Below are 26,048 nucleotides of genomic sequence, written 5' to 3' on the forward strand. Positions count from 1 at the left end.
ATATTTCATTGATATGTACTGTATGAGTTGATAGAACAATAATAGACTGTTGTGGCAAAAATAGTTGCACAGAAATGTTGGCCTCTGACCAGCTACACAGTAAACACTAAAAAATCATTCATATCAGCAACCCAGTATCTTGGTAACACAACATTGTTAATAATAAAAAATAAAAAACTGCCTGAAAATGGCAATGTCAGCTAGATTTAGTCATTTTTTGTTTAAAATAACCTTCTTTAAAGGCTTTCAATTCCTGAAAAAAGAACATATACTTCAAAAATCCCCTCCAGCTGAGGTGTGATCATGACATGCACTTCTAAAATATGCCATGTTTGCACATGCAACACTTGTGATTGTGAGCATTTAGTTTGTCTCCATTTCAAAGCTGTGGCCTGGAGATATATGATATATTTTCTCTGTTTTTTTTCTTATATATGTTTATTTATGTGTCATATGTGAATGATTACACATTAGTTTATGTAAATGAATGAGTAAGCCTTTCTTTCTTTCTCTCTGTAGCCCCAGACCACTGATTCAGTATTGAGTGAGTTAGCCTGCACTCTGTCTTCTCGACTTGCTGTACTGGAATGGTGCGATCAGAACAGTCCGTGAGTTAAAACACTGTACATTTTCACATAAAAATCATTTCCCGTTATAGATTAATAGCTATTTGTTCACCTTCACTACAGTTTAAAGGTTTGGGTTCGGTAAGATTTTAAAATGTTTTAAAAGAAGTCTCTTATGCTCACTAAGGTTACATTTATTTGATACAGTAAAAACGGCAATATTGTGAAATATTATTACAATTTAAAATAACTGTTTTCTATTATGTTTTATTTACTCCTGTGATGGCAAAGCTGATTTTTCAGCAGCCATTATTACTCTAACCTTCAGTGTCACATGATCCTTCAGGAATCATTCTAAAATGATTTATCTAATACATCATTTTACTATGCTGATATGATTGAATTTCTTGTTGTTATCAATGTTGAAAACATTTTATATTTTTTCAGGATTTTTTTTATAGATAGAATGTTCAAAAGAGCATTTATTTTAAATAGAAATCTTTTGTAACATTATAAATGCCTTAAAGGGTTAGTTCACCCAAAAATGAAAATTCTGTCAGTAATTACTCACCCTCATGTTAACTGTCGCTTTTGATCAATTTAATGCTTCTTTTTGCGGAATAGAAAAACCTTACTGACCCCAAACTTTTGAATGGTGGAGTATGTTCTTTTTTTGTTCACTGGTTTGCATACTTACACAGAGGGATATCCCATGAATCCTTGCTGAGTCACTTACACATGCTGGACCATCACTCTGCACTGTATGTGCTGCACTGCCTGACACCCCTTGCCAAGTACGAGGAGCACAAGGTGCTTGAACTACTGCAAAGAACAGGTAAAAGAATCATGCTGTCACAGGGGGTTCATTTAAATTCACACACATCTGCTGAACATTAAAATCTTTATTTCTCATTTGTAGGAAATCCTTCATTAGTGGACTCACCCAACTTCTCTGTCCAGCGAAACATCACTCTGTTTCAAGGCTTCTGTGCCATGAAGTATGCCTTGTACGCCATCTGTGTGAACGCACACATGCATACCGGCTGCCTGGACTGTGAGCCTCGGCATCAGCAGCAGACAGAGGCGGGACAGGGGGAGGAGCCAGCTGAAGGTGACTGCTGCTTTTTTCCTCTAGGAAAACAAAAACTTGTTAGATCAACCTTAATAAGCTCGTGATAATATACACTATACCAGTTTAAAAACTTTCATACATTAGAGTGAATTTAATATGATCTTTCCATTTAATTTTCACATTAAATGAGAACTCCGGTCAATTTTAACATTGAGCTAATTTTTTTGTAAATTTGGAGTGCTGTCAGTACAGAGAACAACGACAAAAATCGGTGTTGCCTACACCGTGTTATCCTCTTTTTAAAATTTGCACCCTGTTGACTTCAATGGGGCAAGTTTTAAACCTGCTTTTAGCCTCTTAACATCCTTGATGTGTCATTACAAGTGCCCAGCCATGTGAGTGATTCCTTCAGAGTGAACACGGGTGAATCTGACTGCAGTAGATGTGAAAAATATGAATAAAAGTGATGTTAATTCAGCCAGCGCACATACCTGTATTTACTTTCTGTTTTCGGTCGAAGTCCACAGTAGTCAATTGTCGAGTTCACGCGCGTGATCATAGGTAACTAAGCAACAGTGGAGAACTCGACAATCGACTACTGTGGACTTCGAACGAAAACGAACTATTTAAAGTGAGCAAAAATATGATTTAATCACCAAAATTTTGCTAACTACATACTTCCCATACTCTTATTTGTGTTATTTCATAGTTTTTATGAATTCATTGTTCTAAAATGTGGGCAGTAGTGAAAGATTTAATAGGTGTGTCCAAACTTTGACTGGTAGTGTGTTTCTTTTTTATTTATTTTTGCGTTATTAATTTTGTAATTATTTTTAAATACATAAACAAAAACATTTCATTGCATTATTTGTATTTATTTATTATGGTTTCAATGATTTACGAAATGCCATGGTGCAGGAATTCGGTAATTATTCAGTACATACATCATTGTACCACTTTTTGCTAAATAACTTTTTTTTTTCTGTTTAGTTTTTATAAGAAAATGGACAAACAAAGTGTGATGTTTCATACTTGCTCTTCCCTTTAATTTCTTACTCTTCCCAGGATGCTGCGATTTGTTACAGCACTACCTATCAGAATGTCAGCTGTACCTAGAAGCTGTTCCGGCATTATTCCGTTTGGAGCTCTTGGAGAACATTTTCTCCCTCCTCTTCCTGTCTGACACTGACTTCAGCCCACAAGCAGATCAGTCTAGCACCGGCCCAGAAGCCCAACCAGACACAGAGAGAATAAAATCAGACAGTACCAAAGCTGTGAGTATGGCTGAGAGCATCTTAAAAGTAGAAAATGTTGGAAAGATGGAGGGATTGAAGGAAGAGGTCCAGGATGGAGAGTCTGATCAGATAAACCCTGAACTGGGCCACCTGACATCAGGGTGTCGGGGGTTTCTGGTGGATTTGAGTGTGATGGAGCGGATTCTACGGCTGGTGAGGGAGGGCTTGGAGGGTGTGTGTGGGGTCGGGCAGGAGGACGGCAGGGCGCTTGCGGCCGATGTGGAGTTGGCAGAGAGTCTGGGATGTTCTGTTACTGCGGAAACATTCAGTGCCCGGTTACAGAGATTGTCTAAATACACAGCAGAGGCCCAATGGAGACTGCAGATTGTTACTAGTAACAATGGCAATGGGAATGGTGAGCAGTTTTATGTAGGATTTTGACATTCTTACTGTGTGTTTATTTGAATCAAAAGTGATAGTAAAGACATTTATAATGTTACAAAAAAAGATTTCTGTTTCAAATAAATGCTGTTCATTTGAACATTTGAAGAATCATGAAAACATGTATAATGGTTAAAGCAACACTAATGAACATTTTTTACCTTCAAATAATGTTTCCAAAATCGTATCAGTGGTTCATCAAGTCGTAACAGGGTGAAAGGCACTCCTGGATTCGCTTTGCAGCCCTATATCTGCTATAACCACACTATGCAAGTTTGCCAAACCGGGTCGCGTTTTGTAGAAAACTACAAATTTGACTTGCTTTACGTGAAGCGTTACAATAGTCATTATTTAGTTTTTCTTCGTTTCTGGTGTCGTAATACATCATACTTTCATGAAATCATGCAACATACTCTACCTTGTCTGTGGACATCGTTCATTCCAAAGCCGGTGCTAGATAAACAGCGAGCGTGCGTGCGACAGTAGGCTGCGGGCGGCGAAATTATTTACGACAGCGGTAATGGACAATTCCGCTTCCAACCTGTAGGGCGACCGAAGAGGAAAAGTTCCTTAGTGTTGCTTTAATGTATCACAGTATTAAGCAGCACAAGTGTTTTCAACATTGATGATGATGTTTCTTGTGCACAAAATCAGCATATTAGAATGATTTCTTTCAAAAACATTAAAAAAAAACATTTGAACAGTAGTCTTTGTATTCACGTCTGTGTGTGTTGTGTTTTATAGATGGCTTGTACCTCCCATCTCCACTCCCCAGTCCGGCACTTCCTCTGAAACGCGAGGGTAGTGGCAGCAGCAGTTCAGGCGTACGGAAGAGGAGAAAAAACCACCGGCATCGCTCTGAACGTCCCGTCTCATCTGAACGACAGAACGGGGAGGTCAGCACCAGCACCTCAGGTCAGTACACACACACACACCTACAAAAGCTTCCTTACCACATCATGGCTAAATACTAATGTTGATAATTGGTCATGCTGCCTTGCAGACGGTGGTGTGTGTGCTGGAGCTGCTTGCCGTGGAAGTGAAGCGTGTCCGTGTGGTGGACCTCACAGCTGGCTGGTTCCTGCGATGCTCTCCCCTCCTGAGTCTCTCCTCATCGCATGCATACGCAGAGGCAACAACATAGAGGCCCAGCAGGTGAGATATGATGTCATAGATGATGGTGAGATTTTTGAGAGGTCTGTAAAGAAGCAGAGCCTTAAAATGATTGGCGATCCAAGCCATATTCTTTATAAGGAGTATGAGCTGATGCCCTCGGGCAGGAGATATAGGGTACCGACCTGTAAGTTGAATAGGTATAAATTCTCTGTAATTCCATTATCAATAAAATTATTGAACAGTAAGTAATTATTGGTGTGTGTGGGTGAGGTTAGATGTCGTGGAATGTGTTGGCTATTGTGTAATGTCTTAGGTGTAGGTATAGTGTATTAGAATTGTAAATGTCATTTGGAAATGTTATGTTTTGGGTTGTATGGATGAAGTGTGACTGCATGGTGGATTGTTGTGTGTTGACCTTGCTCTCTCGATTGACCAAGAAAAAATTATCCTAAGTGAGACAATAAAGGATAAACTAACTAATTAACTAATGATGTCATTCCAATTATGTTGAAGTCACTGTCTATTGACATTGTAAATATGTTATTCAGCACAATCTTATTCTGTGTGGGCCTGCTCATTAGTCAGTGTTAGTTCAGATCCATGTTTTTGGGCTTTTTAAATGGCGTGTGTATGTGTTATGTTTGTTTATTAGGTGATTGCGATGTATGGTTTGGAGAACTCTGAGTGTGCAGGTGAACTGGTCTTTATGGACCGGTACCGGGAGGTTCTGAACGAGCTGGCTCAGGTGGAACAGAAGATAGAGAGCCAGTCACTTTCTTCATCGTCCTCGTCTTCAGAGGGTATAAGCACAGTGGTTGTTGCTCCAGTGGGCAGGACCAGAATGGGAAGCAGCAGCAGATTCACACTTAAGAGTATTGGGAGCGCAGCAGCTGCAGGTATTACACACACACACACACACTTATGAATCTAAAGAGAAAATACCATAGACTTCTATTTTGCTATAACGCTATAATTTCTTAAGGCCAAACCCCTTAAGAATAAAGTGGGCCATGTTATTGTGAATTAAGGATGTCTGTACTAGACCCCCTTGTTATTTTTCTTTCCTCAGGCATGGCTTTTTATTCCATTTCTGATGTGGCTGAACGTTTACTTAGTACCCCAAGCCGGCCGATACCCTGTCTAGAGGACAGCTACTGGCTGTCCCAGTGCTCTATAGACTCCCCTGACCTCGTACGACCCCTGGTGGAAGAGTTTAGCCCTGCAGCTATGGCGGCCTTTGACCTCGCCTGCTGTCACTGCCAACTGTGGAAAACTTCACGGCAGCTGCTTGAGACTGCAGAGAGAAGACTCAACATCTTTCTGGAGGCCAGAGGTGAGATTACATCAATCAGCTTTATTTGGGCCATCCTTATTTCTGAGCCCTGACTTATTTTACATATATTTTTCCTACTGCAGGTGTACGAGTTGATGCAAAGGTTCCTCACGCCAACGGTATTAGAGGCTTCCCTTCAGTACTGCAACAAATCAGCAAGGTCCTTAACAGAACCTCCGTCAGCAAAGGCACAAGTAAAACAGGTCTGAAGTATTCTTCACACTCATGCACACATACATATTTTTTTCGTTATTCCTTATATAACATCTTTATTTTAACGTCTTTCTCTCTCTAGATTGTAATGGAGAGGAGAATGCTGTTTACTGCCCCTTTGGCTGTAGTGCCCAGGAAGTGCTGCTGTCTTGTCATTTAACATTAACGGAAGAGAGTATGGCATCTCGTCTAAACCTGAATCAGCGTTTAGAGGTCACGCTTCAAACCCTGACCTCTGCCACCAACACCTCAGGTACTAGCAAAGTGAGCTAGCCATTGTTTTTGTGCTTGTTTCAGCATGCCCTGAAACTTTATGGCACACTGAAAACCCTCAGTGTTTCTTTAGTAACCCTTTTTCTGGCATAGATTTACATTGACTCAAAAAATGTGATGTTTTGCAGCTTATTTTCAGTAAATGGGAGGGGCTTTTTAATTTTTCGATTTCTATGGCATGTCCCCTTTGAATTTAATTTATTCATTTTGTCATCTTTTGTTCCCATGTTGTAGACGCTCTGGCGGGGAGCTCTCTCCTGACAGCGCTGGCCGAACAGGCTGGTCTCAAGCAGTCTGAACTGGATTCCCACCCGATACGAACTGCTATGAAACAACTCCTGCAATATCTGGACCAGCTCTGCCCGTTTGAGCCTGACAGCGCCCCTGGCAGACCAGATTACATACGCAACTTCCTTGATTACGTCAACGTGTTGGCTTCAGTACTGGTGCGCAGTTTATGGTCAGAGGGTAAGACCAAACATTCTAATGAACAGAATTATTGAAAAGTAATGTCTATAAAGTATTATGAGCTCTGAGTCTGATATTTGTGATCTGATCTCAGATCAATCCATGGAGGTGAAATTGGGAAATCCTCTTTTACTATTGCTTCAGTCACCTACCCAGCTCCTCTCTCTCCTTCTGTTCGACAGACAGGTGTCACCTGACAGGTAATGAATGATCTGTCTTTCCTGAAAGTGCTGGACTTTACAAATGTACAAATATTTATCATCAGTCATATTCTCTTTGCAGGGTTCTTTCTCTCTTGCAGCAGGAGCAGTTGCGTTTGAGTGTGCAACAGGTTATAGTTCAGCGCTGCTGTGAAACTCTCCCTCTCTGGGATTTTAGGGCTGTGACCTTTTCTCAGGGGCAACCGAGGATTGCAGGGTTCAACGGCGGGGCGTTCTGCCCGGCCAGCATTGCCTCAATTTTCCAGCAGCACGCTCAGGAGTGCGCCCCTTCCCTTGACCTCTCTGACCTTACCACATCCTCTGACCCTAGCTCTGAGTCTGAGGTCTCACTGGAGGACACATCTGCTACATCCACAATCCTCTCCACCTCTCCGCCCTCACCATCTTCATGTCCTCCTTCTTCTTTTCTCCTCACTCCATCTGCGCTGTCTTTTCTGAAGTCACGTTCCCCCCTTGTCGCCGCGCTGGCCTGCCTCAGTGCCAGTCGGGGTGGCGTGATCCGGGCAACTTCCTCTGGCTGGTCAGGTTTGCCTTCATATTTTCGCGGATCTGGACGTAAAGAAGCAGTTTTGGACGGAGACCAGATCGCAAGAGAAGGGGAAGCCCTGCTTAAAAACTTCCCGATCCTGAGAATGTACCTCCGGTCCATGGCTGAGCCAGTTCTGGGGGTCTCGTTGGAAGCAGAAGAGGGTCTTGGGCTGGCTCTCTGTGGGAAGCCCGTCGTGGGAATGCTGTTTTCTGGCCTGCAGGGCAATGCAGCGCAAGCAATGGCTGCTGAAGCATTCCAGCAATCCCTAAATGTTGGCGATCTGAACAGAGCCCTAGAGCTCCTAGAGCTTTATGCACAACCCTGCAGCCAGGAGGGGGCCCTCCGGGACAAACTACTGGCATGCACTGCTCTACAAGGTAAGATTCCTCTCAGATTTACAGTACCTGCAACAGAATACCAAAATACCTCAGAGACTGTGTAAAATTTCAAGGCAAAAAATGCCTAGTCTATTCTATTCTGGGTTTTGTGACATTTTAGTGACCTGCAACTGCAAGGTATCTTTATTCTTTTTGTCTGCATTGTCTTTATTCAATATCTTTTAGGTGGGTGATGTTAAAGTCGCAATAAAACTGAAGTAGGGACATCTTTTCATCTATATTGTGATGTAAATGGATTATCAAAAAGGAAAATCTATAGAACGAGGACTTGGTTCTATGCACTGGTTGTTGATTGGATGTTGAGATGTGGGTGTGGCACTCGTATGGAGGCGAGCTTGCAAGGGCAGGGTTTAACTAGACTAAATGATAGGAGAAGGCCTGCATACATTACCAGAGAGAAGTCTTTTTTTCAGTTTTGACATTTTGATTAAATACTACAAGGTGTAAAAAAATGAAACATTTGCACAGATGAATTTTTCACAATAAGATCTATAAAATATGTTTAGAAAATATACTTTAAATATGCAGCTAATAAAAGTGTCTTTTGATTTGGGAAAAACGCCTTGATTGTTATGATCACGTGCATTATTTGCAACATCTTTTATTTTGTAGGTAATTGTTCAGATTGAGAAGTCATTTAAATCAGTTGATTCAGTATTTGACAATTATGTTGTGTTAAAAATATTCATTGAAGGTACAAAATGCCCCTGAAAATATATTTCTGGTGGGCATTGTCCCATAAATAATACAAAAAAAGAGGAAGTTTAACAGGTAACTATGTCTTTTTGTAAAGAAACCAGCGGTGTGGAGCAGTTGTTTCGTGTAAGGGACTGGGAGCTGCGTGGACGTGTGGTTCTGCAGGGTTTGGACCGATGGCCTTTACAACACTGTTTAGAGTTGCTGCAATTCTGTCTCAGTGACCAGAACACCCAGGATCCTCTCCGAGAGCAGCTTCAGCAGAGGAAACAGGAGCTGGACATGTACCAGCGGGTCAGTCTGACACAGCAATTCTCTACTGAAACCTTATTTACTCTTGTGGCAAAAGGAATTCTCTGTTTAGCAGTTTGCTTGTATTTTAGGTTGCCATGACTAAAGAAAATCTTTGACACTTTGATGTGCAAAAAACATGTCAGCATGTCAACAAGAAAAAACTGTTACACCATTTCATTTTCTGTCTGTGTTTATAAGCTCCAGACAGAAGCTTAAATTGCAATCAGTGCAAGTTTATGCACATAACTGTAATGGCCATATACACATCAGAAGTTGTCTGATGACATTGTTTTGTTGTTTAGATGCTGAGTTTGGAGCTACCGTTGCCGTGTGAGACGTGGCAGGAGTTGAGGGAGAAGTCTACAAAGGATCCTGAATCTGTCTTCAGTTTAATGCTGGAGGCCAGGGTGAGATTATAGAACCATTCAAATAAAACAGTCTTTGATTTGGGCATCACTCAGAGCTACGACTGAGATGTCTGGTTGCATCTAAATTATGTTTACATTGTAGTATATTGACTCGACTGTACCAACAATACGTGGAGATTAATTAGCCTTTTCCACAGTTTTGTGTTTCTGGCTTCCAGATTGGTGCTTGCAGAGTAAACTTATTTTCAATAACAACAATTGGCCGAGCCTAACAAGTATAAGTTTGGGTGTCTTTGTTCGAATTAAATATTTAGAAAATGTTTGAACTGCTGTGGTGCTGAAAATCCCACAACTATGACGAAGACCCAGGACTATATTCACTATATTATATATCTATATCACTATATTACTATATTTTGAGCCAGCTTCAAGCCATCACAAATGCTAGTTTGTTTAATTCTAAATGGTGGCACTAATATTAAGTAATTTATGTCATTCTATGTGTGTTTTTGGTGCGACTGCATTGTTAAACTCTGTGTGAAAACTTTTCGAATCTGGTCAATGAATTCAACAAGGGAGCATAAAAGAGGTTATGAAATTTGAACTTTAGTGACCCTGCTGTTTGTCTGCAGCTGTTTACATAAGACCAAAATGCTTTCTAGAGTATAAAACAGGAGATTAGAGTGAATTTGGGTAGCAATCAAGTCATTTTGTGTGAAATGGAGGAGGTTACGGTTTTCAGATGTTGTAAGATACAGTGTCCCTGCTGAATATCTGCAGCTCTTTATATCAAAAGTGTTATTTAGATAATAGCATGCTAATATAATAGGTGCAGACCCAGAGTGGAACTAACTTGCACCCTGTGCAGTGACATTTCAGATTCTAGTAAAAAAGGCCTATAATACGAATGATCAGTTTGTGTGTTCTCAGGAGTTTGAGTTGTGTGGCCAGTGGGTGCAGCTGTATTCAGTTTCTGATCAGTCTCGGATGCAGCTACAGACCGAACACCTGCTATTCCTCCTAGAACAGAATTACACAGAAGATGCTTTTCAGGTATGTATATTTTATGATTTCTCTTGGTTTCAATTTTTGTATTGTTTAGAAACATATGAATACCTTATATCTGTATTAAGTTGAAAAACTTAGTTAAAACTGTTTTTACTCTGTCAGTGACTTGGACCCAAATTGGGCCTTCCATATGATCCACATGAAAGCATATACTGAACACTACCATTCAAAAATGTGGGGTCTATTGGCTTTTTTAATGTTTTTTAAAAGCAGTCTCTTATGCACATCAAGGCTGCATTTATTTGATCAAAAATACAGTAAAACAGGAATATATTAAATATTATTAATGTAACTGTTTTCTATTTTAATATATTTTTAAAATGTAATTTATTCCTGTGATGGCAAAGCTGAATTTACAGTGTTACATGATTTGGTCCTCAAGAAACATTTCTTCTAATCAATGTTTAAACAGTTTCAACATGCTGTTTAATATTTTTGTCGAAACTGTGATGCATTTTTTTCAGGATTCTTTGATTAATAGAAAGTCCAAAAGAACAGCATCTATTTGAAATGGAAATATTTTATTACATTATAATTTAAATGTCTTCACTGTCACTTAAGATCAATTTAATGCATCCTTGCTGAATAAAAGTATAACTTTCTTTAAAAAAAAAAAACTGAACTTTTGAACTGTAGTGTATATTCCATATGAATAGATTGTCTGTGAAGTTGAATATTTTGCAGCTAAATGCAATTTGACTCCGTGATTTGCTTTGTAAAGCTTTATCCAAACAAAATAGATTGCGAAAAAAAGACTCTCTCTGTACCCAGCTTTTGGAAGCTCTTTCTGATTCGATGGGTTTGGAGGTTAGTGAGCAAGCCCTCGATCGAAGACCTGGATTGGCTGCCTGTCATTTCCTGTCAGATTACCTCACCCTACACTTCCAGAGTCAGATGACTCTTGCTCGGAGACGCCACATCCATGCCCTGCACCTTGGCTCAAAGGTAACAATGTTTGACCTAATCAAATAACACAGATTCAGTTACCAAAAGAAATACTCTCGAAACAATAATACGTACCTGTCGCAGGTTCTACTGACTCTGCCGCAAGCATCTCGTCAGGATTATTTTTCCCTGCTGTCTGATCCGCTTCTCATGCTGGAGCAGCTACTGATGAATCTGAAGGTAGACTGGGCCACCATTGCCATCAGCACTCTACGGAGCCTTCTTCCGGCTCAGGACGCTGGCATTACAAACCAAGACATTGACACCCTACTGGCAGATTATGCCAGAAAGGCTCTTGATTTTCCTTATGCACCCAGAGAGTGGTCGCGTTCTGGTGAGTTGGAGCAATGGATCAATTCATTGCTATATTGCTAGCTGAAAACAAACATTTATGTCCATTCTTTGTGTTATTAGAGATTTGAGATCATTGTATAAAGCATTGCACCTCTGTTCTCCCTCTCTTCTTCTGTCTCAGATTCTGTCATTAGTCTGCAGGATGCATTTCTGCAGTGTCCAGCCCAGGAGAGCTGCCCATCTTCTCCAAGCCACACCCCTCCTCCATCTACAGGTATAAGCCACACCTCTTTCATTGACCACACCTTTTCTTTCTCAGCCACACCCCATTTAGCATGTAACAGCACTGGGGGGACATCTAGCTTTTAATTACTGGTAATAGTAAAATAGTTCAGTATGTGGCATTAAAGGCTGGAATACATACACACCATTTGAAATTGGGACAGATTTTAGGCACCATTTTAGACTGGGCATCATGCACTTAACAACTGAGCATCACACTAACAAACTAAGTGCTGGAAAACACTACATGATTTTTACCCCGATTTACAATCTGGAGAAGTCGATGCTAACTGTCCATTGAATGCGCACTTCAAAATCTTTAGTAGTAGTAGTTCACCTGGGTAATAATTTTCGCATACTGTTTTTCGAATACTACGTATACTGGCATACTTCTCTGTTGGTGTACTGTTTTTTTGCATACTGTATAATAGGGAGGTATTCTATTTCGGATGCAGCATGTGTTCTAAAATCGGCTCAAAGTATCAAACGCATTTGATATCCTCCGACTGGATGGAATCTGGAATCTTCTGCTGAACACACAAGATGATATTTGGAAGAATGTCGGTAACCAAACAGTTGATGTACCCCATTGACTTCCATAGTAGACTTCCATAGTAGGGAAAAAAATACAATGGGGTACATCAACATTTGGTCAACATTCTTCAAAATATCTTCTTTTGTGTTCAGCAGAAGAAAGAAATTCATACATTTTGAAGTAAACTATTCCTTTAAGGGGCCGTTCACACAGAAAGCACATTCATAAGAATATTTCCTCCATAAGAGTCTTGCTAATCACAGACTTGCTAAATCCAGTACACTGGAGATGCTTATTGTTATCATTATTCTATGATGACCCCATAGTTTAGTTGGAGTCATGTTTGCACACTTTTATTTTTCAGGCAGCACACCCATGCACACACCCTCCAGTGAGAGACGTCCCAGTGAGAAGAGGATCCGGCAGCTGGCCACACCTTTCACCCCTCCGGAGAAAACACCTGACCGCAAGGACTGGATCCCAGACCACAAACAGCACATCTGTATGGTCTGCCAGAGGGAGAGATTCACCATGGTGAGAGAGACATTGTGAGATGGGTTGTGAATAAGCGGATGTGATAGGATTAGGTCCTGCTGTGATTTCCTGTTCTGTTAGTTAGGCATCTCTATAAGAATTTAAGTCTTAACGTAAACCTTATCCTGTGTCAGTTTAACAGACGGCACCACTGCAGACGCTGTGGCAGGCTGGTGTGTCATTCCTGCTCCAGCAGGAAGATGGCCTTAGAGGGCTCTGAAGAGCCTGTCAGAGTCTGTGACCAATGCTACAACTTCTTCCACACGGAGTAAGCACACATGCCTATAGCACATTTCAGAAGTGCATAAGGGCTACAGGACTTGTAGATGTTAATAGGGTTGGCAACTGAAAACCGATTGTTGAAGAGTAGTACGATTCCCAATTGCATGACTCGATCAGTTGATTCTTTTTAGTGAATCAAACACGTACATCTTACAATTTATTTAAATCAGTGCAGTTACTGACTGGTTGTTCATATGACAATGTGTATTTAACAGTGTGTATTCCAATTATAGGATTGCATTTATGTCACCTTTAAAAAGACTGAAAAGTCATTATAAAGTCTGTGTAAACAATAATTGTTTTAAATGGATTATCTAAATGAGCTCATCATTTGACAATAGTTACATTTCTATTTTTTACAAATGCATTACAAGATTAACATTACACTTTATTTCTATGATCCACTTTAGACACTCTATACTATAAGTATATCATATTCTGATATATATCCTATAAGTATATCCAACTATAAGTAACTTTGCAGCTACATGCCAACTATCTCTCAGTATTGGTAGACTGTAGTAGATTTTTAGTAGACTGTTAGGCTAGGTTTAAGTGTTAGGGTTTGAGTTAGTTATTTAAAATATATTAAAATATTAAAATCTACTATTTAAAATTGTACAAATATTTCCCAATATTACAGTTTCACTGTATTTTTGATCAAGTAAATGCAACCATGGTGAGCTGAGCATAAGAGATTTCTTTCAAAAACATTAAAAATATTCTTACTGACCACAAACCTTTTCTCTTATGTTGTGTTTATTGCAGCTCAGATGAGGAGCTTGATCAGGGGGAAGGTAAACTTGTCATAGACACAAATAATGTGTTTTACATACATTTCTTCTGGTTGAATGGCAAAATGTTGGTGCCTTTATTCAGATGATGGTTACATGATTATAAACTAAACTTTTCTTAGTAGCTGGCAGCCCTGCATCTATTGACGGAGTCCTGAATGGGGTTCTCAGTCTGCCTGAGGTTCCACGAAAGCAGTATCGCCTGAGTCCAAACCCAGCAGAGAACCAGCGGCTGAAGAGCGAGTTCTACTATGAACAGGTGTGATTCACTACTCACACTGGAGCTGAACAATTGGTTGTTTTTTAAGGAACGATAGTAAAATAAATCTTTGTATTTTCATTTACATTTCTTAACAATGGACACTTTGTGTGTTGAAGGCACCCAGCGCATCCCTGTGTGTCGCTATACTGACGCTACACAGTGATCACGCAGCCTGCGGGGAGCAGCTTATTGGCCACTGCCGCTTACTCTCGCGCAAACTGACCAATCCTGAGGTGGATGCGCGTCTGCTGACAGATGTGATGCGGCAGCTGCTGTTTAGTGCCAAACTGATGTTTGTAAACGCAGGATGCACCCAAGAGCCGGCACTCTGCGACAGGTAAGACACACACACACCTTTACTTGTGTAATCCGAATGTAATATCCGTTTAATATCCGAGTGAGGCAGAATCAAATTTATAAAAAGTCTCTTTTTGCTCAACCAGGCTGCATTTATTTGATCAAAAATACAGTAAAAATTGTGAAATATATTTAAAATAACTACTTTCTATTTTAATATATTTTAAAATTCTAATTTATTCCTGTGATGGCAAAGCTGGATTTTCAGCAGCATTTTGTCCAGCCTTCAATGTCACATGATCCTTCAGAAATCATTCTAATGTACTGATTTGGTGCTCAAGAAACATTACTTATACATTTATTATTATTATCAATGTTGAAAACATGCATTTAAAATGTTGTGCTTTTTACATTTTTTGTGGAAACGCTAATACTTTTTTTTCAGGATGTCTTTAATGAATGGGAAGTTGGAATGAACAGCATTTATTTTAAAGCGAAATCATTTTATAAAACCTTATAAATGTCATAATACTCTAATTTTTGATCCGTTTAATGCATCCTTATTTTGTATGAATTTTGTTTTTACTTTTACTGTCCTCAAACTTTTGAATGGTTATGTATCTTTATTTCACTTGTCTTTAATTCATTCTTCTCTCTCCATTCATAGCTACATCAGTAAGGTGGATGTGTTGAAGATCCTGGTCAGTGCAAACTACAAATACATTCCATCTCTGGACGATATTCGGGAAACGACTGCAGTGACGCGCCTGCGCAACCAGCTTCTAGAGGCCGAGTACTACCAGCTGGCTGTGGAGGTGAGACTATTCACTCAAGATTCAAAGTAATAGTTCAATCAATGACAAACTCACACTCATGATGTCTTTGACTCCGTGGAACACAAAAGCAGATTTTTCATGCCTGTCTTTTCCAACAAGTGAATGAAGTTTAAATAGCACAAAATAAATAACAATTACCAATCTAGTTGCGTGTCTTGATTTTGGGTTCAGCTGTTTTTCTGCAATCTGTTTTTGTTTATAATGCTCAGGTGTCGACTAAGAGTGGACTGGACCCGAACGGGGTTTGGCAGGCGTGGGGTATGGCGTCTTTGAAGGCTGGAAATCTGAGCGTAGCCAGAGAGAAGTTTGCCCGTTGTCTCAAACCACCAGTAGATCGTAACCAGCTCAACAATGGAGTGAGACTTTTGCAGGAGATCGTTCAACACCTGGAGTCCACAGTCAAACCTACTCTTAGCACGGTAATGCTACGCCCAGACCCTTAAGACTGGACGGGCATCTTGACTTTCCTTACTGGATGTTTCTAAACCCATTGTGTGTTTTTGTTTGATGTAGACTGTGGATGAGGACATCTTGGCTTCTTTGCGTGAGCTGGAAGAGGCTCTCTCTGATTCTGCTCCTCTAGATAGTGCAGAGAGCAAAGTTCAGCGGTCTGGATACTATCAGGAGTGTCTGTTTTACCTGCTCACCTACGGCACACACTTGAGCCTCATCAGCTTTTACCTGCGCCACGACAGCCTGAGAGATGCACTAACCCACGTACAAAACAAGGTTCTGCAAAGTTACAGAGCACTTTGCATTATTGTACATTTATTATCAGTAGGATTTTATTTTATTTTTCAGCAAGGATGCATTAATTTGAAAACATTGTACAATAAAGACATTTATTATGTATATTTCAAATAAATACAGATTTGAAAATTCTCTATTCATAAAATAATCCAGAAAAAATGAATGCATCACAGTTTCCACAAAATTGTAAATATAGAAACTGTTTTCAACATTGATAATATTTAGAAATGGGTTTTTTTAAGCACCAAATCAGCCTATTAGAATGATTTCCGAAGGATCATGTGACACTGAAGACTGGAGTAATGATGCTGGAAATTCAGCTTTGACATCACAGGAATAAATTACATTTTTAAGTTTATTAAAATAGAAAAGTTATTTTTTATTGTAATAATATTTCATAATATTACATTTTTACTGTATTTTTGATGAAGTAAATGCAGCCTTAGTGAGCATAAGAAACTTCTTTCAATATTTTTTTTTTTCAAACAAACCAAATCCTTTCTACAGTTACTAAATATGTATGTTTATGTTTAATATGTATGTTTATGCTCTCTCTCTTTGTCTCTGTCTGTCTGTTTCTAGAAGTGTACAGAGGATGTGTTTCTGGAGGGCATCTTTCAGCCCTGTCTTGAACGTGGGCGGTTGGGGACTTTGCAGAGTCTGTTAGAAACTCTGGACCCCACACTGGAGACTTGGGGCTGTTACCTTCTTTCAGCCTGTCAGTCACTGCAGCGCAGGGGACACTACCACTCTCTGTACCAACTCCAACAGTTCATGATGGTACCAACACACAAACACGCACACATAGGTCTTCATCAGCATGCTGTTATTAAATTTCTCCTTCCGTCTCTTTGTAGGATCACGTTCGTGCCGCTATGACGTGCATTCGCTTCTTTTCTCACGGTGCTCAGTCCTACCTTCAGCTGGGAGAACAGCAGCGCTGGCTGATCCGAGCCAAAGAGCACCTGAGAACTTACCTACAGGAACAACAGAGCCGGAGGAAATCACACAGCTCCTCTTTCAGGAAGAAAATGAGCTCCACTGATGTCTCAAGGTAATAAAAGGGGGGAAATTAAACAGTACTATACTATACACAGTAATAGAATTAAATACTATTTATTTTCATTATGTATAACTTAAGTGTTATTAAAATATTATATAGTCAGATACTGAAATACAGTTCCTCATTATTTTGGCTGTGGTATGTTGCAGACACGTACACACAATCGAGCTGCAGTTGGAAGTGACACGCTTCTTGCACCGCTGTGAAAGTTCACCATCCAAGACAGCTGTAGGCCCCGCCCCCACAGGGAACAGTGGCCCACCCACTCTGTTTGGAAACAGCCCTATGAAGGTGGATGTGGCCTGCAAGGTGAGCTAGGAAAACACGCTCTTCTGTACACACAGTTTAGTCCTTATTGTTGCGTCCCCTTCCATATCTCTGTTTCTAATGGTGCGGTTACATAAGTGAAATTTCGGAAAACTTTTAAAGGCAAGAAAGGTGCATCAGTAGTGTAGTGATGTATGAATCCTGCTCACACAGAATTCTTTCTGCTTGTCAACACGCCAAATCCTTGTGACCAAATGGAAACCATTGTGAAATCTGTGTGGTAAAAGAACTTCTCAGTCGTTTGGATTCCTTTTGAAATGACTGGATTTCACCCATGAAAATTCCCAGAACAACAGTAAATGTTCTGTGGTAAAGCACACCTTAATTTTGTAGGTTGCATTTAAGAGAGTTCTTCACATCTTCATTTATAAGATAGAGTCATTCTGAGTGGAAAGAGGTAATGGTGCATAACTATTCAAATGAAAATAAGTGAAAAACATTCAATGTTTATTAAAATAAATAAATATTTTTTGTTCTTTTCTGGTCTGTATTATGTGTGTATATTCTGTTTGTAAGTGTTTAACTGTAAGTATTTCCATGAATGGATTCCACACATTTCAGTTTGAGATGATTGCTTGTTTTGAATCATGCAAGACTAAGTGTGTGTGCGTAATGCACTTTGCAGGGAAATAGATGCATGTGGTTAACAGCATTAACTTTACAGAATGTTGAACTAGAAGCAGTGTTATATACATTATCTGAAAAATTATCCTATTTCCTAACATAAAATGCACATCATGCTTAAAGTGCTGTATTTTATATTTGCATGATTTGATTATTTTTCATGCTCTGATATAATGTATCAGATAATCAGATTCCAAAAATTCAGATGTTTTTGCTGTTTACACGCATGTTACAAGATCCAGTCTGTGCCAAATATCTACACTACCTTTTAAAAGTTTGGGGTCGTTAAGAATTTATTTATTTATTTATTTTTAAATATTTGACATATTTATGTAATTTATTCCTGTGATGAAAAGCTGAATTTTAAGCATCATTACCCCCAGTCTTCAGTGTCACATGATCCTTCAGAAATCATTCTGATTTGCTGATTTGATGCTTTAATGTTGAAAACAGTTAATATCTTTGTGGAAACCATGATGCATTTTTTTTTCCAGGATTCTTTGCTGAATAGAAAGTTCACAGTAGTTAACAACATTTATTTTTAACATTGTAAAAGTCTGATTAAAAGTGTTAGTTTCCTTCAGAAAAAAAATCTTACTGACCCCAAACTTTTGAAGTGGGGTACATACAAAAGTCAAAACTGGTTGGCATAAATCTAACAGAGACTATAGATGAAATCTGATTTAAACAAACAGCATAATCAAATCTGGCTGCATTTTGCACAGGTGATGCTGGGAGGCAAGAACATTGAGGAAGGATTTGGCATAGCATATAGAGTAATACAGGTAAGCGTTTATGACACTTCTGTTATGGTTTGAGTCCTTGTCTCATTCACATCTCACTCTGGTTTTCTTTCACGTGGTGCAGGACTTCCAACTGGAGGCACTGGCAGTGTACATAAGGGTCGGCCAGCGCCTGGTCCGGCAGCGCCATTACCCGTCTGTGCGGCAGCTGCTGAAGTGTGTAGGGGAGTCTGGGACGGCCTCTAAACACGACTGTGACGCCATTGTGCTCAGCTGTGTCTCTGTGGCTGATAAGAGTCCTGCAGATGTGAGTCCCCAACCTAATGATCTCTTTCTACTCCAATTGTGTTTCTGCTTTGTAAATATTTGCATATATAATTTTATAAAAATAAATAATTCAATTTAAAAGTATTAGCCTAAATAATTGGGTTTTTTTTTGGCTCAGGCTAAAGAACTAGAGACCCTGATTCTGGAGTGTAAGAGTTCAGAAAACAAGGTTAGGTTTCTCTTTTTCTCAGTCTATATTTGTTTTCCTCTCACACACTTCCTTACCTTCATTCACATTCTTTTCTCTCTCTCTCTCTGTAGATAAAGGCATATCTCCAGTGCAGTAAGCTGCGGGCAGCGTATCTCCAGGCTGTGAAGCTTGAGCTTGTAAAGGCGACTCCTTTAGTACAGGATGTGATGCGGGCCGCTGAAAGCTCAGGTGACTCCGTCATGCACAACATCTGCCGTCAATGGCTTTCGGAGCATCATGAACAATCTTCACGGCAACGACACGCCAACAACTAATAACCACTACCAATCCCCATTGTGAACACCACAAGTTATCCTGCTCTGCTTTGATTGCTTAGAGTGAAATAATAATATGCCAGGAAATGAATCACCACTGTGCCACTTTTGCTGGTCTCTATCAGAAAGAAAACTGTCCCAGGTTACCTTAGGCCAGAGATAAAATTAAGGATAAAACGACATTCACATCTGTGTACTTCTTCGGTATTTGACTTGGCTTATTCTCCTACCTCAGGAAAATATTTTTTTCTTTTCATCTATGTCAAAAAGACTAATCACTGTGTCTAAATCTCATCCTGATGGAATGAGGTCATATGGTAGTAAAATTATTCTGCATGTGCCATGATATTAATTCTTATTTGAGTTCATGGCAAGTTTACAATGCTTTCTCTATAAATTTTGTGTCTCTTCAGCCTTAAAAAAAAAAAAAAAAAACTAGGCTGTTTATTCTGGTCCTCACTGAGAGATTGCACAAAAAACGTATTATTAAAAGGGAAGGTGTGATTCACAGGCATTATGATGAGTGAGCTCTGTGAACAAACATAAGCAGTATCTTAGATATTGCAAAACTTAAACTAACAGTTACAACGGTAAAATAAGGGATTCTGGGTAGAACATGGCAATTTGAAATATACTGTATCAGTAAAACATTGCTTACGTGTTTGTCTATAATACAAATTACCCTACAATTCACACCCTGAAATTATGTGCACTCTTTATGAATGTGTGTGTGAGAGAGTGTGTGTATATACTGTATGTTAATCAGATTAAACTGTCACTGACCCTCCTGTAATTTGTTTTATAATGTGGAATGTGTATAAATGTTATTGTGTAAAGTAAATCTCTTTTTAGGGATGTTACCCAAGTTTACTCAAAAATGAAAATCTTGTCATCATTCACTCCATGTCATTCTGCTAAACATTAAAGATGATATTTTGAAGAAAACTAGCAACCAAAAAACACTGGAGCTAATTGGCTTCAATTGTATGGACAAATAAAACATTGAGACATTTCTCAAAATATCATCTTTTATATTCCACAAAAGAAAGTCATACAGGTTTGGAATGACACGAGGGTGAGTGAATCATGACAGATTTCCTTTTTTAGGTGAACTATCCTTTTAAGGGACTATGTCTGTTTTTTTTCTTTAGAGAATAGAAAAAAAAAATCTGAACAAATTTGGTTTACAGAACCTATGCGCATATTAAAATGAATAAAACTGTTACAGAGATGTTGCCAAAGAGACAGATGTACTCATGTCTGAATCCAATTAGAGTGACAAATAATGTCTCCTGAAGGGACATATTAATTTAAAATGAGTTAATAAATATGTATTTAGCTTTATAAAAAGCCATTTTCAAAAAAAAAACAACAATACTGACTTTTTCTGGTTTCACAGAGAGGGCTTAGATTTATTAACGTGCCTTAGAAAAAACATTATTGATGTGCATCTTGAGACAAAACACTAGCATTGACATATTTTAAGATATGCCAGTGCAAGTTGCTTACAGTTAAAACAGCTCAAACATGCATTTTAGTCTGGGACTAGGCTTAAGCCTTGTCTGTGAAACCGGGAGATGAAATAATAAATCTCAGTTTTTAGATTAATTTTGTTTGAGTTAATTTTTTTAAATACTTGTGTTTTAATAATGAACCTCTTGATCATAGTATCAAATATCTGTCAATATTATTTGACACAATATCCTTGTGTATTTGTATCTTTTAGCAAATAAAGAAAGGAAAATACAAAAATGACACTTTTTTTTCACTGTATATATTTAAATATTTATCTCTGGTCATGATTGTTCCACAGTAGTTAAAAGCACATCTGTATAAAAGACTTCAATATGCAGCTTCATGTGAGAATACTGAGATGGGAGTTAAAGCAGCGTTCAAAATACAAACGGTGAAATCAAAATTCTCCACAGATTTGTTCTAGAGTAGAAAAAACTCATACTTGCTTGTCACAAGGGCATGATAGAAAATTGGCGAAAAGGCATAAGATGGATTGTGCTATTGAAAGCATAGATTAGAGAAAATGTACATAAGGGTTTCAACAAAACCAAGCAAAACATAAGAAGTGATCACTGAAAATGTCTAAGAATAAAGGGTGGAAGAGACATTAAGCGGGTCAAATGAATGTTTCAGTCCCACTCAATGCCTAACAATTCACAGCTTACATCCCACAGATTCCGTGCCGTTTCCTCACTCCGTCCCTGAGGGGCCACAAAAGCTGGGACACAATCACTGTGTGGGAGACACAAGGAGAGAGAGAGAGAGAGAGAGATGTTTAATAATATGCCAATACCAAATTAAATGCATGAGCTGCAATTTTTTTTTTAGTAAATAATAATTTAAATATTAGTCTGTTTTAACATAAAAGGCTATTATATGACTTCAGATGAGTTGGAATATAGTGAAAGCACTGCATGGACTGCTTAAAAAGGATAGTTCACCCAAAAATGAAAATTCTGTCATTTACTCACTTTCATGTCATTCCAAACCTGTATGATTTTCCATAGAAAACAAAAGATGATACTTTGAGAAATGGTTGGAAATAATGATAAATTATTAAAGGTGAACTATTCCTTTAACAATTCGTTTATGGTGTTTATGGTGTTTGACCCCCCGTCCCCGTCCCCATCCACTTTTTTATATGAATAACAATATTCAGGATATCTTGTAAAATGTACCTTCAGCGTCAAGCAACCGTTCTGAAGTGTGCTGTACCTGAAATGTTTGCCTGAGATTGACTGGAGCTCCTCAGCGACGGCGCAATAGACAGACGTTTGAGCTCCTTCCTTCGGGGTCTTGAGGAACATGGAGAAGACAGCAAACAGCAGCGACATTGCAGTAGAATGACGCACCAGCTCCGACCTCACCGTCCCCGGGTGCAGAGAGTTCACGGTCACATTTGACCCTGATAAAATACAAGTCAAACAGGATACAGAAAGTACTATTTCTTTTTTTTTCATTTTAGATCCTTGTTTGATCCACAACAGCACTCACCGTGGAGCCTGCGAGCAAGCTCGCGTGTGAAAAGCACGTTAGCCAGCTTGCTCTGGCAGTAGGCAAGCCCGCTGTTGTAGCTGCCCTGACTGTGCAGGTCGTGGAATCGAATCCAGCCGAAATTATGTGCCAGGGAAGAAACAACCACGATTCGTGATGGCGCGCTACGCTTCAGCAGACCAATGAGGAGATATGTCAGCAGGAAGTGACCTGAATGAAGAGGTGCAGGCGTGAGTCCCCTCCGCATACTTTAGGGGGTCTGGTAAAACTCAATGGCCTCAGGGGAGGCAAGAGAGACGAGGCCTCCCGCTGTAATTTTACTTGCTTTTTAATGTCACATTTTGTAATATTTGCGTAAATATAAGTATTATTCACACTCACCCAGATGATTGACCCCAATCTGCATCTCAAAGCCATCGGCCGTTTTCATATAAGGACACATCATGACACCAGCATTATTGATGAGGATGTGCAGGTGATTTACCTCTAAATGAAGAGACCATATACATTAACTGTAAACTTAAATATCTGGGGCTTGGAAGACTCCTTGTCTGAGATTGTTGATATACTGTATATATTTGCTTTGAAGTGAGGGTGGTTGAACTGCATCAGACATAATAAGGCAGTACCTCGCAGGAATCTCTGAGCGAAGGCCCGGATGGAGCAGGTGTCGGCCAGGTCCAGTTCTCTCACCTCCACTTTGGCTCCACCCACTCGTGTACGGATTTCTGTCGCCGCCTCTTCACCTTTCTCCACATCACGACATGCCAGAATCACACGTGCACCTGTTAGCAAACAGGTCTGAACTGTTACTTCAGCTGTACAGTAAGCCAGTTTATTTAAACTGAATTAAATTATTTTATAAGATATAAGGTATTTAGTAAAGGTGTTGAGGAGTTGGACAGACCTCGAAAAGCTAAATCCAAAGCTGTTTCCTTCCCAATTCCTGAGTTTGCTCCTGTGATCAAGGCAACTTTTCCATCTAACCGTGCTGTGGATCGACACATTCCTCCTGCTGCATATTTCCTGCACAAACATGGAAAGTTAATATAAAAAGATTTATTTATCAAATACATTTAATGTTTTATCCTGTCTTGTATCAACGGTTCAGGCTTGTGGTGGTGTAATGGTGTGAGGGATATTTTATTGGCACACTTTGGACCCTTAGTACCAATTGAGGATTGTTTAAATGCCACAGTCTACCCGAGTATTGTAGCTGACCATTTCCATCCCTTTATGACCACAGTGTATCTTCTGATGGCTACTTCCAGCAGGATAACGTCCCGTCACAAAGCTCAAATCATCTCAAACTGGTTTCTTGAACATGACATGAGTTCAAATACTCAAATGGCCTCCACACTCACCAGATCTCAATCCAATAGAGCACATTTGGGATGTGGTGGAACGAGAGATTCGCTTCATGGATGTGAAGCCAACAAATCTGCAGCAACTGCGCGATGCTATCATGTCAATATGGACTAAAATCTCTGAGGAATGTTAACAGCACCTTGTTGAATCTACTTCACGTAGAATTAAGGCAGTTTTGAGATTGGGGTAGGTACCTAATACAGGTACACCTAATAAAGGACAGGTACAACTAGCAAGGTGTACCTAATACAGTGGCCAGTGAGTGTGTGTTTATGTCTGATATATTAAACACCAGCTCTCACTGTATAACACAGCAATCCACACATAACCAATAAGGGAAAGTCTTCATTCATAATTGGAAATGGATGTTTTAATGTATTACGTTTTTTCCGCACAATGTGCCCAAAGATTTAAATATCAGAATATCATAAAACTTCCCCATTGTTAACTATTGCTTTAAGTTAATGAGAGCTGCTAAATCAAATTTATTTATTTTTAATAAAGAAAATTATTTTATTTTATATAGATTGCACTCTCAAAGCTATTTCTTGCCTATTACTTGTATAATAATATAAATTATATAAGAATTCTCATATAAATTATAAATTACATATATAACAGGCAGTCCTAAACTATGATTATATGCATTTACCCGTCCCACTGGAGCCAATGAAGCAGCGCGGTTACGCTGAGAGGCGGGGCGATCCGCCCATGCTGTCATTCTATTGGTTGGTTTCTAGAGCAGATCATGTCAAGAGGAGGCGGGTCCACCAAGAGGCAACCTGTCCTGAACATTCATCAACACTGCTGATTGCGGCGCTCATTTTACAATCGCTAAATAAACTCGTGTAACGTACAATGTGATATCAATTATTAAAAGGTCGAGTTCGGTTAGATTAACAGCTGTGACTATTTAATATGATTATAAGACTGGACTGTCTTACGCTGGGCTCTACGCTTCAGTGGCTACAATGCTTTCTTTACATTCATAGACTATTTCTGTCTCAGTCTCCCACATCATAATGTTCTCGTCTCTCATGAACATTATGCTCTTGTTTTACAGAAAGAATGAATGTTTTCATGCATAGTCCTTTTATAATAAATAAAACTGAATAGCATTTTCAAATCTTTCTCTTCAAAAAAATAAAAAAAGAGAGGCAGAATTGCTTACCTGATTTGAGGGGACAGCAGCCTTAAAATCAGCGCGACCAGCCCTAAACCAGCCGCAAACACTACGAGCATAAGCATCATGACACTGTGTGCTTTACTCCCGTCCGTCTCTGTCGGTGTGAATGTGTTCAGCCTCCCACTCACATCTACAGCTGTGGTCCCAGGGAATGATGGGATTGTAGTTTCCATTGTCTGGACAATTTATTCTGAATATTCATTAATGTCTTGCTGTTTTATTTTAAAATTATTATTTTATTTACATTTACTTGCACCTTAATTTTTATTTCTAGGCTATATAATTCATCTCTCTCTCTCTCTCTCTCTCTCTCTCTCTCTCTCTCTCTCTCTCTCTCTCTCTCTCTCTCTCGCTCTCTCTCTCTCTCTCTCTCTCGTGTGTGTATGTGTGTGTGTGTGTGTGTGTGTGTGTGTGTGTGTGTGTGTGTGTGTGTGTGTGTAAGAGAGAGTGTTGGTGTTTTTCTAGTATTAAATAGCAATAAAATGATTTGAAAATGAAACTGAATCGTTTTTCAGGAGCTAAAATCAATAAAAGGAATGTGAACACATGATTCTTCTTTAATTTGCGTAAAGCAATTTTAATAAGTCATTTATGCAAGATATAATTACGGATATGCGATTTTTCAGTCTGCTGGAGCTGCGACAGGCCGATCACATTTTCAAAACCAGTTTATTTGTGTTTTCTGGAAAATGTAAACTACAGATCCCACAATGCATTTATGACGCAAGCTGTCTATGTGTGTGCCCTGTTGAACTGTTGCACATTTTTGTTAGATTTTTCAATATAACGCATCTTAAATTATAATTCATACACGTGCATATTAGTAAATCACTG

The 26,048-nt window shown here is 39.2% G+C and overlaps 2 protein-coding genes across 5 annotated transcripts in view; one reads left to right on the forward strand and one right to left on the reverse strand.

The window, feature by feature from the left end:
* The window catches only part of zfyve26 (zinc finger, FYVE domain containing 26), a 28,068-nt gene extending 6,355 nt beyond the window's left edge, over window positions 1-21,713 (forward strand). The window contains exons 8-41 of one of the 4 annotated variants that reach the window (XM_079854445.1): window positions 520-608; window positions 1,268-1,401; window positions 1,486-1,677; window positions 2,704-3,288; window positions 4,059-4,229; window positions 4,318-4,469; window positions 5,083-5,326; window positions 5,500-5,763; window positions 5,847-5,966; window positions 6,059-6,229; window positions 6,484-6,717; window positions 6,812-6,917; window positions 7,000-7,844; window positions 8,659-8,855; window positions 9,158-9,262; window positions 10,154-10,276; window positions 11,063-11,236; window positions 11,321-11,570; window positions 11,712-11,804; window positions 12,712-12,881; window positions 13,016-13,149; window positions 13,932-13,960; window positions 14,080-14,216; window positions 14,336-14,556; window positions 15,184-15,331; window positions 15,562-15,771; window positions 15,866-16,081; window positions 16,685-16,882; window positions 16,960-17,156; window positions 17,315-17,474; window positions 18,842-18,901; window positions 18,984-19,166; window positions 19,305-19,355; window positions 19,448-21,713. In XM_079854445.1, the coding sequence (XP_079710571.1) occupies window positions 520-608; window positions 1,268-1,401; window positions 1,486-1,677; window positions 2,704-3,288; window positions 4,059-4,229; window positions 4,318-4,469; window positions 5,083-5,326; window positions 5,500-5,763; window positions 5,847-5,966; window positions 6,059-6,229; window positions 6,484-6,717; window positions 6,812-6,917; window positions 7,000-7,844; window positions 8,659-8,855; window positions 9,158-9,262; window positions 10,154-10,276; window positions 11,063-11,236; window positions 11,321-11,570; window positions 11,712-11,804; window positions 12,712-12,881; window positions 13,016-13,149; window positions 13,932-13,960; window positions 14,080-14,216; window positions 14,336-14,556; window positions 15,184-15,331; window positions 15,562-15,771; window positions 15,866-16,081; window positions 16,685-16,882; window positions 16,960-17,156; window positions 17,315-17,474; window positions 18,842-18,901; window positions 18,984-19,166; window positions 19,305-19,355; window positions 19,448-19,651 (6,567 nt within the window). In that variant the 3' untranslated portion in view covers window positions 19,652-21,713. Of the gene's footprint in view, window positions 1-519; window positions 609-1,267; window positions 1,402-1,485; window positions 1,678-2,703; window positions 3,289-4,058; window positions 4,230-4,317; window positions 4,470-5,082; window positions 5,327-5,499; window positions 5,764-5,846; window positions 5,967-6,058; window positions 6,230-6,479; window positions 6,718-6,811; window positions 6,918-6,999; window positions 7,845-8,658; window positions 8,856-9,157; window positions 9,263-10,153; window positions 10,277-11,062; window positions 11,237-11,320; window positions 11,571-11,711; window positions 11,805-12,711; window positions 12,882-13,015; window positions 13,150-13,931; window positions 13,961-14,079; window positions 14,217-14,335; window positions 14,557-15,183; window positions 15,332-15,561; window positions 15,772-15,865; window positions 16,082-16,684; window positions 16,883-16,959; window positions 17,157-17,314; window positions 17,475-18,841; window positions 18,902-18,983; window positions 19,167-19,304; window positions 19,356-19,447 lie in introns of all 4 variants that reach the window. The other 3 variants (XM_079854447.1, XM_079854444.1, XM_079854446.1) reach the window with 3 other exon arrangements.
* rdh12 (retinol dehydrogenase 12) lies at window positions 19,771-25,880 on the reverse strand. Its single transcript, XM_079854448.1, has 8 exons — window positions 25,823-25,880; window positions 25,200-25,390; window positions 23,568-23,686; window positions 23,290-23,445; window positions 23,042-23,146; window positions 22,661-22,870; window positions 22,382-22,571; window positions 19,771-21,898 (listed from the first exon to the last, which is right to left on the reverse strand). Exons 2-8 carry the CDS (start codon window positions 25,385-25,387, stop codon window positions 21,796-21,798), a joined length of 1,071 nt encoding a protein of 356 aa, XP_079710574.1. The 5' UTR covers window positions 25,388-25,390; window positions 25,823-25,880; the 3' UTR covers window positions 19,771-21,795.
* Window positions 25,881-26,048: the final 168 nt, after the last annotated feature.

This window comes from Squalius cephalus (assembly GCF_949319135.1).
Source record: "Squalius cephalus genome assembly, chromosome: 21".
Lineage (NCBI taxonomy): Eukaryota > Metazoa > Chordata > Actinopteri > Cypriniformes > Leuciscidae > Squalius > Squalius cephalus.

Excerpts from the sequence above, each read along its gene's own strand:
- rdh12 (XM_079854448.1), bottom strand. The coding sequence starts at position 25,387 with ATGGAAACTACAATCCCATCATTCCCTGGGACCACAGCTGTAGATGTG. Across the intron at positions 23,687-25,199 it reads CTGCTGTCCCCTCAAATCAG|GAAATATGCAGCAGGAGGAA; the intron begins GTAAGCAATTCT and ends ATGTTTGTGCAG. Across the intron at positions 22,871-23,041 it reads GATTGGGGTCAATCATCTGG|GTCACTTCCTGCTGACATAT; the intron begins GTGAGTGTGAAT and ends CTCTTCATTCAG.